The sequence below is a fragment of the Micropterus dolomieu genome, linkage group LG11 (assembly GCF_021292245.1).
Source record: "Micropterus dolomieu isolate WLL.071019.BEF.003 ecotype Adirondacks linkage group LG11, ASM2129224v1, whole genome shotgun sequence".
Classification (NCBI taxonomy): Eukaryota; Metazoa; Chordata; class Actinopteri; order Centrarchiformes; family Centrarchidae; genus Micropterus; species Micropterus dolomieu.
This window is the reverse complement of record NC_060160.1, coordinates 2,470,201-2,489,067: the sequence shown is the minus strand read 5'-3', so window position 1 is coordinate 2,489,067 and position 18,867 is coordinate 2,470,201. Positions and strand designations below refer to the sequence as shown.

General features: G+C 43.1%; 2 protein-coding genes across 2 annotated transcripts in view; one reads left to right on the top strand and one right to left on the bottom strand.

Annotated features, from left to right (window-relative positions):
- kcnh5b (potassium voltage-gated channel, subfamily H (eag-related), member 5b) overlaps positions 1-18,867 on the top strand; it is a 1,142,829-nt gene that overhangs the window by 278,609 nt on the left and 845,353 nt on the right. The window lies entirely within an intron of this gene.
- Positions 1-18,867, bottom strand: part of akap6 (A kinase (PRKA) anchor protein 6) — a 207,656-nt gene that overhangs the window by 13,128 nt on the left and 175,661 nt on the right. Inside the window, exons 16-18 of the mRNA XM_046062163.1 lie at positions 11,810-11,893; positions 11,273-11,425; positions 21-3,056 (exon numbers count right to left, since the gene is read on the bottom strand). Coding sequence (XP_045918119.1) covers positions 21-3,056; positions 11,273-11,425; positions 11,810-11,893 — 3,273 coding nt within the window. The remainder of the gene's footprint in view (positions 1-20; positions 3,057-11,272; positions 11,426-11,809; positions 11,894-18,867) is intronic.

Genomic DNA, 18,867 nt, shown 5'->3' with positions numbered 1-18,867 from the left:
TCTAAGCACTAATTTTGTACCTTGTCTCTGATTTGTGCCAGTGATGCAGGACCTTGGTCTGGGATGGACCCACTGTTATCGGTCTGGCTTGGTTCTTCAGGCTGATTCTCTTTGCTCTTCAGTGCCAGTGAGGTCATGTCAATAATCTCCATTACAAAGTCATGCACATTCTCCTTCTTGCCCTCGTCTACACTGCATGGACGGAGGGAAGAGGGGGAGGGAAGGTGGCGGCAGCAGGAGGAGTGAGAACTGCGCCTTTTTTTGGGAGGCAGGGACGATTCTTTGTCCCTAACTTCCCTCCTTGTCTGCTCTGTCACAAAAGATGAGAATTTGAACTTTTCCTGAATGGTGATGGCCTTCCGCCCCCCGGGAGCCGGCCTGCCGTTGTCCAGGGCATCGTGGGATCTGCAGTCCTCAACAGGCGAGAGGGAAGGAGGCGAGGGGAGGGAGGAGCTGTGACAGGGCAACTCCCCTCTCAGCTGTCCCACCAAAGACGAAGCACGTTTGGGTGGGAAGGGGAGGAGCTCACAGGATAGTGATGAAGAAAGCTGCTTCGTTGAGTTTGAATCTGTTTTCACTATGAAGTCGCTAACATCCCGAACTGACTCTCCTGTTTTGGTGAACATGTAAGGTTCCCTCAGTGATTCTCCTTTCTTTGTGAACACGCTCGACTCCTCTCGGAGGAGTTCGTCGTCCTCGTCTTTCCCTTTTAAACAGCTCTGGTCCACGTTTCCGTTCTCCACGTCGTCCACAAACTGGCTAATGTAGCTTCTTGTTACGTTTCTCTGGTTCTTCTCCTCTTCTTCCCGTTTGTTCTTATCCGTTCTCGTTTTGTTGTTGCCACTGTTAGTGTTGGTTTCTAATAATTTTGCAGCTGAGCGGTTTAGAAAACAGTGCTGCTCCTTGTTCTGAGAGGAGGAGGTGAAGGTCGAGGGCAGGTTGCTTCCACACTGCAGCTCGTCCCGGAGGCCTGCTTCTGTTTTAGAGGAGGAGGAAGACAGAGTTCGAGGAGATCGGATCCAACTCTGCAGCTCCCTCTTCATGTACTGCAGCCCCAGGATGTAAGATCCCTCCATCTCCTCTTCATCATCATCCTCATTACCAGATGAGGCACCGCTCAACCTCTCCTCCTCTTGGTCCTCTCCATCCCGAACACCGAGCTCCTCCTCAGTGAGCGTGAGTGTGGAGGAAGACAAGAGGTCACTGTCGTCCTCGTCTTCATCTGTGCATGCCGAAGTACAAGAGACGTTCACCACCAGACTCAAGCTTGCTGCATCTGCTTCTTCCATCCCTTGCCCTCCTCGACCGTTTCCGTTGCAGCGTTTCCTATAAGAGCTTGAGTTGGCGTTGGCTGTGACGGTGGGATCCAGGAAGGGGTGGCGTTGATTTCTGAGCATAGTGAAATCTTCGGACCCTACGGACGAGTCTTCTGTGCTACTCAGCTCCGTTAGCGATGCTGTTGCTGAGCTCTCGTTAATCAGGGATGGCGGTCCTTTCCGTGAGCAACCTGAAATGCCGGAAAGGGGGGCGTGTCGGCCACCAAGAGAGGGTGATGCAGGAAGTCTGCTCCGCTGCGGGGAGCTGCTTTGAAGCGCCATGTCAGAAACACTGCGGGTCATCTTCGCCTCCAGAGGACTCTGGATGTTCTCCAGGCGTTTCAGGAGATCAAGAGTTCTTCGGCTCAGCTCCCCAGAGGACGGTTCTCCTTGCGTACTTTCATTGTTCTCCTCGTTTTGTGGTTCACCTCCACCCACCTCTCTGCTCTGCCCCAGGTCCCCAAGGCTGGCCAGGCTGCCTCCGGTATCCTCTTCAGCGCTACGACACGGGACTAGGCAGCTCTCCAGAGAGGCGCTACGATGCAAAAGGTCTTTGGAGGGAAATAACTCCACACCCAGAGCCAGAAGGGACTCCAGAGAGGAGCCCTGAGATAATACTGGACTCGACGCCCGGCGGCTGAGAGCAGGAAGAGTCTCCAAACCATTAACCTGGTTAACTTTGAACTCTGTGAAGTCACTGTGGGACATAAAGGACTTGGAAGAGTCTATATCGAGTCCCCCCACCTCAGCGTCAGAGTCAGAGTCAGCGGGAGTCAGGATCCCATGCCCGTTGATTAGGATCTCAACCGCCTCACCTCCTCCCCTCCTGTGCCTCTTCCTTTTCTCTTCCTCTCTGTTTCTTCTGCTTTCACCTCTGACGTCATCCCTTCTCCATCCTTTCTCCTTCATATTCTCCTCTGTCTTGGTTCTTTGGTTGTACCGGGTGACGTTGTCTTTGTGCAGAGCCAAATAAATCCCAGCTACAGTTTCATCCTTCCTCCGCTGCTGTTCCTCCCCCTTATCCTCGTCTTCCCCTGGATCCTCTTCCTCTCCCTGGACGTCAGAGTTTGTTGTCGTTGTCTCCGTCTCTCCTGTATCACTAACGATGCCGCTCTCACCTTCTGACCGTCGACTGCTTGCAGACTGGCCGCTTGCTCTGCCACCCTCCCTCTCACTCCCCCCATCCCGGTATCCAATGACTCTATCTCCTCCTCGGCTGTTTGACATCAAACCTCCCAGGAGATCCGGGAGGGATTCGATGGAGGAGAATGAGGAGTCCTTACTCAGGCTCTTTAGCAGAAGGTGTTGTTTCTGTTTTCCTGATTTGGTTTTGTGGAGCGAGGAGGAAGTGTGAGGAAACTGAGGCTGTCTGTATAATTCGACCGTGTGGAGGCTGTACACCTGGTAGATGTGATTATTGTTAGGGGGGAGAGTTTGGGAGATCACACTGGGCTCAACCTCTCTCATCATCTCAGGACACTGACTGGCTGGGACATCCGTTTGAATCCTTTCTGATTGATTCCCATTGGACAGAACGACGTCCGAAGGCAGATTCGGTTCGGTGGGGAGGTTGTGCGTAAGGTCGGGTTCTGGTACTTCTTGTGGCTCTGGTTCTGTGATTGTCATATCTGTTTCATCCCATTCCCAGGAGTCATCTGGCGGTGGTGCCACAGGACCAGCTGGGATTGGGCTGATCTGGTGGAGGTCGACTAGATCCGGTTCCAGAAAGTTTCCAGGAACCTGCAGGCAAAAGGGGAAAAGGAAGAAAAGGATCATGTTTGAAATTGTTCAGCAGGGATAAAGAGGAATCCTGCCAGCTCAGCTGCTGAAGCACAAAACCTGAATCCACAACGTCTGAGGTTTTAATCTTGCTACATGTCAAACCTCTTACTCTGCTTCGTTTCCATGTTATTTAAAATGCCAAAAAAACTGAACTTTAAAAGACAAAAATCAAGTGTACTCTGAACGAACAGGTTCACTGCTGCAGCAAAGAAAAGAAAGTATAATGTGCATCACGTGTCATAACTGAATAAGAACACAGTATATTTAACTTTATGTTATTTAAATATAACATATATATCTCGGACAGAGCCAGACAAGTTGTTTTCCAGCTTCCAGTGCTTATGTTAAGCTTTGCTAATTGCCTCCAGGCTCCAGCTCGGCTGGATATGCATCAGATAAAAAAGAGAACACGCCAATTTCCCCAAATGTTGAACTACAGTATTACTCTCAGTCATTTCATGTTGTCTTTAAGAGGATGGAGATTTTTCTCAAACCAAGGAGTGCGTAACATTTCAAGAAATCTGGAAATGCAAAAATAAAAGATTCATCAGACTGGTATTCTGATCTTGAGTCTATTAATTAGTGTACATCTGATCTTTAAGGTCCTCAGGTACGATGCTGGTGTAAGGTGGACATGTACAGAAATAAAAACATTAATATACTTACCCCACAATTTTATTCTTTGACATGCAGTGTGTGTTCACCACTTAATACACTGCTAAAAAAATACATCTTAACAAGTCATTTTTGTAATTATCAAGTCCTAAAATCCATGTGTTTAAAATAAAACTGGAAGCAAGTATCATTTTCTTGATACTGGTGAAGCAATCTGTCTAATTATATTTTATTCCTGACACAAATTTCCAGTAAATTTCTAAAACAGGGCTTAATAACTTACAGTTCCACTTTTCAAAAAGCCTAATATGAGACCAAATGGTTGGTTCAGACAGACATTTAATAAGAGTATCTGTTATTAATTTAAGTGCACATGTTTTATTCTGTGCTCTCAAACACTGTGGGAGTATAGGTTATATTTTTTCTGATGTTGTGCATCTTGTTTTGGCAGCAAACTCTTTAAAAAGACGTGCTGAAAATCCTGTGTCCTCTCTGAGAGCGCCGTCTCGACTCAGGCCTCCGTTTGAAAGAGACACACTGACACCCGACTCTGACAAAACACGTTCTGAGATCATTTAAAAAAAAAAAAGAAAGTAAAAAGAGTAAAATCAGCCCACCCCAAAGCAATTGCTCATAAATCTCAACACAAATTATTCCGCTCTGGAACAAAGCAATGAATTATTCAAAAACGACTTCTGAGAGAAAGAGCACGAAGCTGAAAACCCCAAAGTAAATACGTAATCAAAAGCCTTCAGAAAGCTCGGCTGTCTAAAAATATGCTTAGACACAGGAATTCTTCCCTTCCACAGACATAATTATACAAATTGCTCCGCGTCTCGTTAACAAGAGAGGGGGGTAATTCGTATTAGCCATTCATAGCCTATTAATCTAATAAACTAGTTGGCTCTGTGTGTGAGAGAGTGTGTGTGTGTGGATATGGGTCTGCGTAATGAATTTCTATTAGATTTGTGTTTATTCCCCTTGTGCTGATAAGGGAGATGGGGGTAATGACTGAACTGGGTTTTGCCACTGCAGACGCATTCAAAAACACATTCAGCACTGAGGAGAGAGGCTATCAATCAGCCTAATCCAATCAAATCGAGTATTTGATGACCCACGAAAACCTTGTATGTAATTTATATCTGTAATTTATCTCATTTCTATAATTTTGTAACAGTTTACAGATGAATTGTGAGTATTTTTATGACCCAGGACAGAGGAGGGAGGTGACTTCTGGTGGTCTGGTGGCCACAGCGACTTCATTAACAGATTTTTTAAAGAAGAAAATAACTAAAAGTGTTGCTGGTTACCTGCCAAAAGAGGCAGAATTGGCAAGCTGGCAGAGCAGACAAATTTACTAGTCAAACAGTGGCGATAATTTCCCACCCAGACTCCAACAACATACCAGGGTATTCCCTCCGTAAACTGTTTGGTCCAGATGTTCCTGAAGCTGACTTTGGAGACATGGATTTGATAAGTTTTAATCCCAAGGTCCCTCCTCTGATTGCATTTTTGCTTTTAGATGTTTTATCACAGAAAGTGTACAAAACCTATGACCAAAATAGTCATACATTCTGTCTTTGTGTTACTCATGGATGGACCCCTTTTTGCCCCCTGAAACCCTGTCAAGAACCCCTGGGGGGTCCCCGGACTCCACTTTGAGAACCGCTGGTTGTGTTGTAGATACAAACAAGTAGTTTCATCTGATGCTCAGATACTGGTTTTATAAATCTGGTACTTCCCCTAAACTGTCTACAAAGATTTTAAAACATCATGAATGTAGAGGACCTCCTCATATAGGCTCCTATATTTCTCAAGTTTCTTCCACCCTTAAAAATGTTCACGCTCAACCAAGTTTGTTCAGACTGAATGTGAAGCAAATTTAGACATGGCAGGGTTGCAGGCTACACAAGGTCAATGGAAACATGTGAAAGGACACAAGCAGACGCAGGAGTGCTCCAGGTGGTGCTGTAACCCTGAGTCTGAGCAAAACATTTTAACTCATCCGAAGACTGTATTACACAGGGAAAAGAACAGAAACTGGAGGAAACAGAAGGAACTGCTGTTTCTGGTGAGATGTTTTGGAATCGGTCCAAACAAACACATCACACGGTTGATATGTTTTTAGCTAGCTAACAGTGTAAAGAATTGTTCAAATAAAGTGAGAAAATGTTTGTTAGCATTCAGTCTAAATGCAGCTTTAGACTGGTGTGACTTGAGCAAAAATGCTTTGTGCAGCTGAGTTTTCAACACGCACAGACACACAATGTCAGTAGGTATGTTGCTAGCTAGCTACAGTTAACATCCATATAGTTGTGACACTGGCTGTGGGTGAAAATTAGCTTAAAAAAGAGAGAGCCAAACAGTTAAAAGCAGTAGCATGCTTTAGAAGTCAACGCACAAAAGTGATGGACAGAACAAACAACGCCCTGATGATTTATCTATTCTTAAAGCCTGAAGCTGGATGTAGACGAAACATTATGGCTGTGTTTGGAACGGAAGGCAGTTGCGTCGCTGCCGTACTAGACAGGTGCCCCAGAAGGCATCACTTTCAAGTGAAGGCATCTCGACGTCAGCACGCCGTCTTGCGTCTCCTCTGGCTGTCAGAAGAGAAGCTAGCCTTAGCATCAGCTAACTAGCTATTGAAAAGCCAAATGGGTAACAGACGCCTCAGAAATCAGACTGAACAAACTTGGCTGGTTACAGTCGTGGGCTAATATGATAGTTCAGTGTTTAGTTCACGCTAACTTAACTAAAAAGCGAGAAAACTACTAAAAAATTTTAAAAACGTATCTTTGTGTACGAATTTGGCTTGTTTGTCTGCCATCTTTTCGAAAGCTACTGCAGCCGTTTCTGGGTAATAGGCCTTCAAAACTGTCCGGACAGTTTGAAGGCATCTTACGCGACAGAAAGGGATCGTTCGAGACGTTGCGAACAGCACTTTATGCCTCGCTGTCCTGTTAGACAACTTCTGAGACAGCAGTTTAGCCTGTTTCGAACACAGCCTATGTGATCATTAAAATGAAAAGGGTTCATCCTGTGGATTTAATAATTTCCTAACAATTATGAAAAGCTGTTTTGCGTTGGGAAACAGGTTAAAATAAACCGGCCATTTTTACAGCATTACTGACTGTGATTATACTCCCATGAACATTATCAGGGTCTTGTGTTCACAGCAGCTCCACCTCTCTGTGTTAACTGCCTTAATCGTAGCTACTGACAGTGTTTGTGTATGTTTGTGTGCATGCGAGGGGCCTGTGCTGTGCTTTTTTGGGGGGTGAAAACGGGAACTTTTTCCCATTAGCTCTGGTTTGACTGCTCCCATTTGTTAGCATAGCATCTGCTGGAAGGCCCAAGGAGAGCGGAGCTATCTAGCAGCGTCTGGGTGATTATTCATGTGCCTGTGCTCCTCCAGGAGCTGCTGCTGCTGCTTGAGTCTCTGCTGGCTCTCTGCTGTACCAGTTGTCAAAGTGCTGAGGGAGCCCAGCGTCACCGGTCTGATTCAAAATGAATAGAACCGCGCAGATAAATCACCTCTCCATGCAGAGTGGAGGAGCAGACTGGCTGCTTTGAATGTAATTGCAAAGGGTGAATGAAAACCTCCATATGTTGCTCATCACTCTGCTCTAAAATATATTTCATAATAGTGAGGAAAGTGTTCTAAAGTATAATTTCCATGTATTAAGTCTGACTAACAGGTATACTTAGTGAAATCTCATCCTCACAACACCCTGCAGCTTAAGTTTAGACTCATTTACATCAAACAAAAAATACAAGGAGAGAAGAAAATGTATATCTCACTGTAACAATGCCTGCGATACAAAATCACATGTTCAACAAAAAACGGGATTAATCAGACATACTAATTGTTGGCAGATACTTTTTCTGAAAATCAACTAATTTATGAATTTACAAATCGTTTCAGTCCAGTTGCCAAGATAACTTTGCAATCCAGCTGTGACAAAAAATATCCTTGATTATAACAGTTCTGTCCCATCGAGTCCAACTGGTGCCTTTGTCAGATTACGGGCAATAATCAGATTAATGTGAGCCCGTAAACTCGGACATGAGCAACCCAAATATGTGTGTAGTATAAGATCACACACACACACACACATTGCTTTCATACATTTACACATAAACATCAGGCAGTTTAAGTCTGAAACATGCACACCAGCAGGCATTTGTACACAAGCAAGCAGACTCATTTACACAAACACTCTCTCGAACACACACACACACACACACACAGACCAGGAGAGGGCTATCGTTTTATCACCGAGCAGAAGTGTTCATTTATAAGCTAAACCACCCAGATATACGCCTCTCTGGTTCTCTCTCGCTCTACACTTCATTCTCCCTCTCCCTCCTACTCTCTCTCTATTCCTCTCCCATCTCCAGCAGAAGCAAAATTACTCTCCAGCCAGGCAGCGAGGTCAAAGTGTCTGGCCTCTGTTATTTGTCTTCTCCTCCACTACAATGTGTGTGTGTGTGTATTTGTGTTTGAATGTACGAGGCAGGGAGAGAGAGTCCCACCTCAAACAGCACAAAGTGCATCAGAATGAGGCTGATTCTCACTCATTTAAACACATTCATGAATGAGCCACCACTCATCCCACATGGTTTTTGGTTCAACGTTATTGATCGCTGCAAAGGTAAACGCGTGAATGCAGTAGCTGACGACCCAGGACAACACAGGCATTAAACTATGAAACAATATTGTCCTGAATTTCAACCTGGAAACAGTTGTTCTGCAAAAACTGTTGAACTTAATGCCCCCCAAAAATCAGTTAAATCAAAGAAATAGACTTTGTTGTGAATTATATTATCATGTAAACAATCAGATGTGTTTCCATTATTTCCATCACATATAAAAATTGTGTTAAAATACCACAAAAAAGTGTATGCTTGGTGGCTCAGGTGAAACAATCTGGAAAGATTGTTTGCTTCTGTTGACAAAACATTCACCAGCTTTCCACTAGACTAAAATGTTCTATACAAAAATCACCGTCTGTCATCACTGATTCTGATTTTATTTTGCAAAAATTTACTTAAAACTTACTTAACTGAAGGGAAACTCAACTAATTATTGGTCTGGACTTGATCAAACTAAAAAGTAGAGCATGGCGGAAGTTCAGCCAAGCGACAAAGTCAAGTTCAGCTCATAATCCCAGCACATCAGCTAATAGCAGCCGATCCCAAAGCCAGCCACACCAGCTGATTCCCCTTTTAGCATTCATTGGCAAATTCTAAGCCGCTACCGTCCAGCCGCCCTGCCCGTGCTGCTTCCTCTGCAAGCGGCTTGTAACCCGCCGCCACCCCCAGCTCCTCCTTTCAGGCGGTGTCTGATTAATCATGTCATTTCTGTTTTTATTGATGCCTGCTCTGTTCTGTACCCTAGAGGGGTCTTTGCTGTTGCTCTCCCCGCTTCATGGATTTCCACGTAGTTGCTTGGAAGGGCAGGGAGATCCCAGAACAGAGCCATAGCACAAAACGTAAATTTCTGCAGAGCAAATATCAGTGTCTTTGGTAAAAGTTATCCTGACTGAACTGAGGTTGTGAGACGTCGTCTGGTTTTGCTTTCTTAGCTTTAGTTTTGCATTTAGAGATTTCCTTTCCTCCCACACCCCTCCCCGTCACCCTTTCTTTCCCTCCCGCCCACTTTCCTTCTCCCTCTCCTCTTTCTGAGCTCTTAACACGTCGCTATCCGTCAATTAATTGCTGGGAATCAATATATAGCACCTGTGTGTGTGTGTGCGCTCTCACACTGACACTGTTTCTACATGCAAGCATATTTATGTCAGTGTGCTTACATAAGTGTGAATGTGAGTGTGTCTCTGCAAAACGCTTCACTTTATTTTAAAATGTACCTCTCCTTCTGTCTCTATTGAACCATATTCATCATCATTAGAGTCCATAACAGCTCCACTCTGCTGCAGCTCTCTGCCTTCACGTTACATCAGTTAAATAAAGCACTGAGGTCTCTCTCCCTCCTCTCTCTGTGCCTCGTCCGGCCCGATCAGCTCGGCTCGGACGACTCCTTCGCGAGCGATATTTCACCCACAGCGCTCAGTACTTCACAGTCTCACAAGAGCTGCACATGTGCTGAGCTGTCATCCTGCGGCGTTAAACCGTCACTGTGATCAGCGAGTGGCTCGTACCTGAGACGTGGAACCCGAATCGGTTCAATGACTGACGATTTCTAATAAGACAAACCTTTTGGCGGCGCGCCGTCATGGCGGCAGACACCCGTGGTGTTGTGATATGGAAACTGTCAAAGTGGTAAAATGTAATTTGCCAAGTTTCTTCTGTTTGCGGAGGAGGTGGCAGAGAAAACATTGTTTCTGTGACACTGATCGCACTGGAGAACTAACAGATTAGTTTTCATCAGCTGGCTTCTTGTGGACTGTTTCAGTTATTTAGAGTGGAGCAGTCGGAACTGGCTTCAGCCTCTATGGGCTTTAAAAGTCCAAACAGACACATATAGTTTTGGTCTGATGGTGGCGGAGCATCAGGATGGTGACGACAGGTAGTCTAGTTGGATATCAGTCCATTGTTCCATCGATCTTGAGATATCTTGATCTGCGCTTTGTGGTCCTCACAGAGAGATTCCTAATGCTTTTGGTGACCCCCTGAACTTTCCTCTACCACCACTGTCAGGATAATATTGCCACTGTTGCACAAGAACCTTGTCAAATGTACTGGGCAGGTTGGAATGCAATTTACAGAGCACATTCATAATCCCCAGGTTATGAGCCGTTTCGATCATTTTCTTTTCTTAAATCACCCAAAGGCCACAGGACAAACTATATCTTTAGACTTTATGAATATTTAAACTAACAGTATGTTGAGGGGAAGAAGAAAAAACACTGTGTGATTTGTCACAGCTGTTTGAAAGATAACAATTTTTATTTCTGGAAAATTATGAAAAGTCTGAAAAAGCGGCTTAAAGTATTTCTCAAAGTTTAACTGGGAATCAAAGCTGACTCCTAGCTTTCTGGAAACCAACTCAGACTTAGCAGCCTAAGCTAATATAAAACTTCAAAGGTCAGTTTTGTTACGTTTTATAGAGTATATAAATAGTTAAATGAGGATCTTCTATCAAAATACAAAAGGCAACAACTGAGTGAGAAGAGATCAGGTACTACCACCTAGTTTATCATTGCATTTGTTAATTTTTCAGTGCATCTTTCATTACATGGTATAAACAGGACCCTCAGACAAAAAAACGGTTACACAAACCTTAATAAAATTAATGTTGCCCAGCTTTATCAGGGCAACATATAAAAACAGCTAGACTAGGTCATGTTAATATTAAAGTTTGTGCTTTGTTCCGGAGCTGATGCTTATTTCACAAAACATTATGACACTATCTCGGGCTGTGAGGATTGTTCCATAACCAAAACCTTGCCGCTTCAATCACAGCACCATCTGTCTTTCACGCTGCATCTTAGCATCAAATCAAACTCTGACATGCTCACTGAGTGTAACAGTGCATCAGCTGACTGCCTGCAGTGCACAGTGAAGGATGTAAAGTGTAAATGTCAGAGCGCTCTAACCTGCTGCTCTCTCAGCTCTCTCTTCAGTCTGTTCTGCCACTGCAGCGCCTGCATCACGATCGCCTCCCACCTCCTCTCCAGGTTGATTGACAGCAGCTGCAGGGCCTCCCGGTGCTGCTCCGCCTCTGGGCCTACCTCCGCCATGGGGCCCGACTGTCCCAGAGGTGGGAATTGTAGAAACAGTTTTTGTCAGAATTATAAAGGCTATTATCATGCTTATCATATGATTAAATTCATGATTTTAAGAGTGTACAATAATACAATTCCTCTCTCAAGGTTAAGATGATTCATGAGGAATTGTCACTGACTCCCCAGGGTTTCATGAAGGGAAAGAAATATCTAAGAAATAATCAAAATACTGTCTTCTACTGAGACCAGTTTACATTCTTCTTCTTCGGATAACGGGAGGGGGTCAAGTCTTTTAAGTTGTAAGGGTCAAATCCAAGTGAAGTCATTGGTGATAAAGCCTAAGTAAAGTTGAATGTCTTTGATTTTGTCAGGTCATTTGTGATGACCTGATTTCTTTTTTTTACATACCTGGCTCTGTTGCAGCAGCTTCTGGCAGAGTTTCAGAACAGATGAGACTCCTCGGCGTCGGGATCGCACTTCTGAACACAGAGACTGGTGGGTGACCAGAAGAAACAAAAAGGTCATCAAAACACAGAAAATATTAAATTATTACAATAGCATAACCACATTATGGTTCCTACATTTAAAATAATCTTGTCTTTTACATTAGAACAGCTCCTTCTATGCCTCCCTCTGAAAAATCTGGGCTTTAAACACGTGATTTCCTGCATTCTGCATTTCAGCAAATCTGTTTTGCTGTCAGACATGTTTCTCCTGTAGATCAACTTTTCTCATTTAATTTAATCCCGGCTGAGTATACATACATGCAGGCATGCCTGAAGTAGCCTAGATTCTTTTTAAATGTGCATATGGAACCTTTTCACCTCAATGATAAATTAGCTTAATTCATTTCAATTCAGTTAAAAAAAAAATTATTGATGAAATCTTCTATAGGGGGGAGATTTTGAGCATTAAACACTTCATTTCTTGAATTCTGGAGACATTTTCTGCACCAATTTAAGGTGGAAATTTATTTATTTTTATAAAGGGAAGGACACAATTTAGGTGGCAGGTGACAATTCAGAATATAAAAATATGATAGAATGTAATGCACATCACAAGAAACAGCTCGAGCAGTATGGGAAGGGACTGGGGGCTAGTAAGAGATGTGATTGGGCCAGCCCAATGTCAGTATTGGCCTATGCTTTATGGGACGATCGTTGGCCCATTTTTTTAAAAAACATTTAGGCCTATATAAATAAATAATTTGACTTGTAGCCTACTCGATGAGACGTGCACACTGCTCTTCATCAGAGGAAGAAAACCGAAACTGAAAACACTTGTGATCCACACAAATGTTCACTTCTGAACTTCTGATAAAGTGCAGCTCACAGCCGCTTTAGAGGGAATGAAGCATCCTGGAGACAGTAAAACAGTAGTGTCTCAGAGCGAGGGGGACAGAGACAGCAGGACACAGAGCGTCAAGTGTCAGTGTCGCGGTCAGGTGTCATGATATTCTCTCACTACTTTGCGGCGACTGTTGCGTTAATACATTGACTAGACACTGACCGACAACATTTATATTTAAATGTACTGATTACAGTTTTGCTAGGGACAATTCAGAAGTCGCTGACAAGCCCTGAAGCTGTGAGCAGTGGTCTCTCTCTCTCTCTCTCTCTCTCCGTGCTCACTCTAAATGCAGGCAGGCTGAGTAACAGTGTGGGGGGGTCACGTTACGTGAACTTCAAACAAAATGTAGCAATATTATTGCGAGTCGCCTCCGCTCTTTGAAGACCTGCGAGACAGGCTGCGTCATGAAGATTATTGCATATTAACATAGAAAATATTTTTATTGCTGTTGTGTTACATTCGGGGCTACAGTCAAAACATCCGGGGCTAAAGTAAGCAGGGGTTTGGTTTGGTTATTAAGGGGTAAAACAAGTCCTGGGCTCATTTCCATTAGTGTCCCTTGTGTTGTCACCAAGCAATGTCAAGAAATGTTATAAAATAGGAACTAAACCGATCTCTCTGTCCTATAACATATAACTTACTGGTTGGTTCAAGACCTGTGCTTATTTTAATGCTGTCTGCAAATGTGTTGGATTCATTTATCACTGTATCAATGTTTTCTATCTATTTGTTAACTTTGTTATTCTTATTTGAATGTTTTCATGCATTTTTTAATAAATCTTGACTTGTGCGTACAGAGGGATTAACACCAACATTTTCAGGAGCACTCCCTTTCAGTTTCACCTCCAAATAAAGAGCTAATCTAGACAGACCTGTTTCCAACCTGTCTGAACCATCAGACATTGTTGTATCGATGTCGTCACATTCGCAGAGCCCAGCAATTAATGTGGTGGGTTACGTTATTGTTACGAGAGAGAAATGATAAGACAAAGCTACGGAAATAACACTTGAGTTGTACTAAAGTAAGTTATTCTGCAGAAGGATTGTAACAAATACACCCCTCCCTTCAGTGCTCCCTCAGAAGCTCTGCTCCCCTGCATAGAAAGGCCTTTGCCCTTGCTTGGTCACATAACTTCCTTCTCTGTTTACACTCTTCGGCCCTTTTCCTTTTTGGCTGTTTCTCAGCTCCTTCTTCACAGTGCCTGGAGTCTAGCATGTTCAAATGTTCTGGTGTATAGAACTCTCTCTCCCACTGCTCCAGGGCACGAGCACTAACGCCACCTGTCCCAGATTTGCTGAAACTATTTGGTGGGGAAGGTTTTCACCACATATACAGAGCCAGGGCTGTGTAAGAAAAACGTATTTTTTTTTTTTCAAAGCACACACAAACCGGAGAGCTAGCAAACCGTGAGAGAATATTTGCTGAATTTATGAAAAAGTGTATTGGATTATAATCACTTACTGTCCCTTTAAATCATCGTACACAATAAATAAACAACAAACAAATTTGTGTTTATTTAGTTTTTCAATTCTCCACAGTTCAGCGCTGTTAAATTCAGGTCATTCATAATAATTCATTAGCATAAAGTCAAATTCAGCACACAGATCCTTGATCAGCAGTAACAGTGCATAAAATAAATGACAACAGCCAATACCCCCCCACCCTGCTTCCCGCTCTGCTCCTGTCTAATAAATGCAAAAAAGAGGGGGGAAAGAGAAACACAAGGATTGGCAGTGCCTATTATAAATCACTATATGCTGATGAGTTTCCACACGCAAAGGTCAGTGAGTGTGTGTGTGTTTGCATGTTTACTCATGCAGGCGTGTGCACAAGTGTGTGTAGATGTGTGTGTGTGTGTGCAAACATATGCATGTATGTGTGAGTGTGTGTGTCACAGAGAATAGAGGGGACAGACTTACTCCTCTGCGGCAGGGACCAAACACGTCCAAGCCCCAAACTATTTATGCTAATCCTGCCTGCTGCCTGAAAAGCACTTCCTTTACATTTTCTTTACATTTTTCCAATAAATATTAAACACTATTACAATGAAATGGAATTATCTTACTCTCTCTCTCCCTCTATCCTGCATGCAAACACACACACACACACACTCTCTGCTTCTTTCTCACGCACACTCAACTCTTCTTCTTTATTTCATCTCCTCTTTCTCGCTCTCTTCAGTTTAGCATATTTGTGGCTTGCCTGGTTGTCTAAACAGGAGATGGGGATGCAGAATACAGCAGACAGGATCAAGAGGACAAGCCTGGTGTGTGTTTGTGTGTGAGGTTGCAGATAAATTTATTCCAAACAGGAGGTGTGTATTACGTTGAAGGTGGAGGCTCTAAACAACAACAAAACGACTGAGTGATACTCGCTCTGCGCCAAATAACTGCAGCAGACAGCGTGGAGTACGCAGGAAGATGAATTAAACTAGACTGAAGCTAGAACAATAATTCAGCATGTAAGAGTCAGAGGACGACGGCCATAACTCTAAAATCTGCTCTAAAAAGTCTGCTACGACAACAGAAAGTGTAACTCGTCGAGATATTTTTACGATTAATATGACCTGCCGACCTGAAAAGGTTCTTAACATCAGCCTTTAGACAAGACAGATGTTGGATTGATTTCATCCACTTGGCTCTTGCATAACTTTGACATCACAGTCAGCAAACATGGCAACAAATGATAGCAGCTTAACATGCTGTCAGACGGAACCGATTCCCCTCAATATTTAATCAATACATTTGCCTGCAAAGGCTGCATAATTGCTCACATGACACTTGTCATGCATGACTGGAATTTTTACACTTCAAGTCTATTTTCTTCTGACTTAACACATACCTACATTTATTTTGCATTGGGTTTTGAGTGCTATCAAAGCATTTCAATACTGTAGTTGAACGCATCCGGTGTAGACACTGATGGAGGAACGGAGCTGCTGGTTCTGAAATATCCAAGTGTACAGCTTTGCAAATGTTTTATGAGGAAGTTAATGCATTCAGAACACACAGGAAACACACAAGTTTTGCTAGTGCAAGTCAAGTGGCCACAGAATTTACAGTACGTATTTTTGGTTTCATTCACCACCACAAAAACCACCTGGTTTTCCTGTCTCTTGAAAAAGCATTAATGTTTTCCAGTGGATAAAAGTGGTTTAAATATTGATAAATATAATTTTTATCATCATTTTCTGTACTACGATTGCAGTTTGTCAAATTTCAGATAGCAAATGTATATTCTCTGAGTTTATTTTCAGACAGAGGGAGAAAGAGGGAATCCTAAGTCTCTATTGTTTCTGCACTGCTGGTTTTTAGGCACTGATCTCTCTGCCTCTCTCTCTCTCCCCCTCTCTCTCTCGGGTCGAGCCTGGCTGGGCCCATGTTGACTCAGAGGGCTCTACAGACACAGTCAGACAAATATTTGCTAAAAAGCTTTTCTTCCAAAATACATGGAAAGCCGTGGAGTGGCTGCAGAGAAAGAGACTGAGGATGTAGAGGGAGGAATGAGACGGACAGAAAAGCAGAAAGTGTGAGATCGGAGAGGAAGGCTTGGAGAGGTAGTGTGAAGAGAGAGAGAGAGAGAAGTGAGTTACAAAGAAACTGAGATAAATGGGGATAGACAAAACAAAGACAGAGCCCAACAGAAAGAAACAAAAAGACAGAGACAGGAAATTAAAAACACCCTAAGGAAACTGCTGATTTTTAACGTGAAGCTGGGAAATAAAAACAAAGAATTTACCATGATTCTTAAAAATTCTTTATATAAGAAAATGTCTATATGTTTAATGGTTTATGCAGAAAAAACTTCTGTTGATTTACAATCTTGAAATGACGTTATTGTGACATTTCAGCGGAGGGACGAGTGTGTCCTGTGAGTGGCCTCAGGATTACACCTCTTCCTTTTGCAGATGATGCGATGATGTTCTGCTTGCTTTTTTTAACCAGTTACTTACTTGCAGTTACTTGAGTGTGAAGGCTTTGTTCACGCTGACATTTTTAAAAACAAACCAACAGCTGTAAACAGCAAATTATTTGACTGACAGGTAACTCACTGATTGGACAATTGTGGTGATCAAAAGGCAACATTGATCCTTATAGGGAAATCAAATTTGGGTGACACAGAAACAGTAAAGTTACTGTTTCTTACATTTGTTCTCCAGCGCTGCAAAGAACTCACAAAGAGATTATTGATTATAAGATTCCAACTCAACCTGCATAGGTATATACAATACATTGCTTACACAGATTGCTTTCACTTCTGTTGTTTAGTACACACCAGAGGTCGACTGGCAGCTTTTCTGCCATCATAAAACAAAACAAACGAAATTAGTAAATGCACCAGGCTTTGTTTAAAACAGAATCAAACAGGTTAGGTGTGAAAACACCCCCAGTATCTTGGGGTTTTGTTCCTGAGCGAGAATAAGATAAAGCCCGATAGGCAGGTGTATTGTTACCATGTACCAGGCGGTCGTGGTGAAAAGGGAGCTCAAATTAAATGGGAATCTCTCGATTTAACCAATCCACGTTCCAAACCTAACACAAAACCTTGGGTAGGGAAAACAAAACAAAAAAAAGATTGCGGATACAAAGCGCCGAAATTTATATGGCAAGGATCATCCTGAAAGACAAAGACAGAAGCTCAGACATCTAGAAGGTACTCCGAGTAGAACCACTGCTCCTTCATTTTAAACGAGAAGCCAATTGAAGTTGTTCAGCATCTGATTCGGGTTTCTCCTGATCGAAGCCTACGCTGAAGGGATTACATATCCCATCCGGGAATACCTCAGGATTCACTGGAGGAGCTGGAGAATATGGCTAGAAAGAACGGCATCATGAGTAGCCGAAAATGCATGGACGGATGAATTCTACGAAGGGGTTAACAAGAACCAAATGTACTCCAAGAACCCTGGCTAAAACCCTCATTCCTCTCAGGGTGTAATGTTGTTGTCTTCTTTGTATGTCTCTATACACGCTCAAACTCAAGGTCAATCACAGGAGAGACAGAAAAAGAACAAGTGATGTCTTTATCTCCTTGTTTGTTTTCGCTCCCTCTCTCTCTCTTCATGTATTTTTCTGTCTGTCACTCAGCATCCACTTTCAGGCAGGGTGACCGACTCTGGATAAACAAAAAGAAGAGGATCTACTCTCCTCGTTCTCTAATTCCCCCTTCACTCTCTCTCTCTCTCTCCTTCTCACTTTCAAGCTCAATCTCTCTTTCTCTCTCCCACTCCACCCTCTATCTCTCTCATTCTTAAATCTCCCTCTCCTAAAACAAAATCCTCTTAACTCTCCTCCACCTCCTCATCTCCACAATCTAATTACCAAGACCTGCCGTGAAGAGAGGGATAGAGGAGGGGGGGATGTAGAGATACAAGGGAGGGAGGGAGGAGAAGATAGAGGAGAGTAGAGGTTGTTAGAGTGCTAACAGTAAAGCACTCTGAAATGAGAGTGAGACAGACCGGGCAACATTTGATACTAGTGCCGATTCGATACCTGAGTTCCACTACTGAAATCAAAACAAAGTTAAACAAGCTACAAGTGAGGGAAAGAATGAGAAAGACAAAATGAAAAAGACAGTATGAAAGGAAGAAAGGGGCAAGTGGAAAAGAAGACGAGAAAAACAGAGAGACAGAGTAACAGAGCAGAAGGTGAGAAGAGTGACCATGACGAAGGAAGAAGACAGAAACAGATCAGAAAAAGAAAGAAATTAGAGACACAAATATTGAGACACAGTAAGATATAGATAGAAAAACAACTGAGAAAGGAGGAGAAAGAGAAAAGACAAGGACAAACTGTAAAGCGAAGAGAGAGAGAAATGACGAGAGACAGGAGGAGAGAGTGGAGGATAAGGAGAAATTTTGGCTGCTTGCACAGTGACCCAGTGGATATTTCAATCAATTACCATTAATTAGAAATCTCTGATTAATTCTATTTGTTGATTAAGTCAATTAAAACCACAAGCACTCGTTATCGCACAACGAGCCTAATGAATTCCTGTCGACAATTTGTTCCCACACACATATTCCCTCTGCGGCTGCTAATACCGCCTACAGCTAGCCAAACTTTGTCGTTTGCATACACTTCCCCATCTCTCCGTCTTTTCTCTCCTCGCCTGA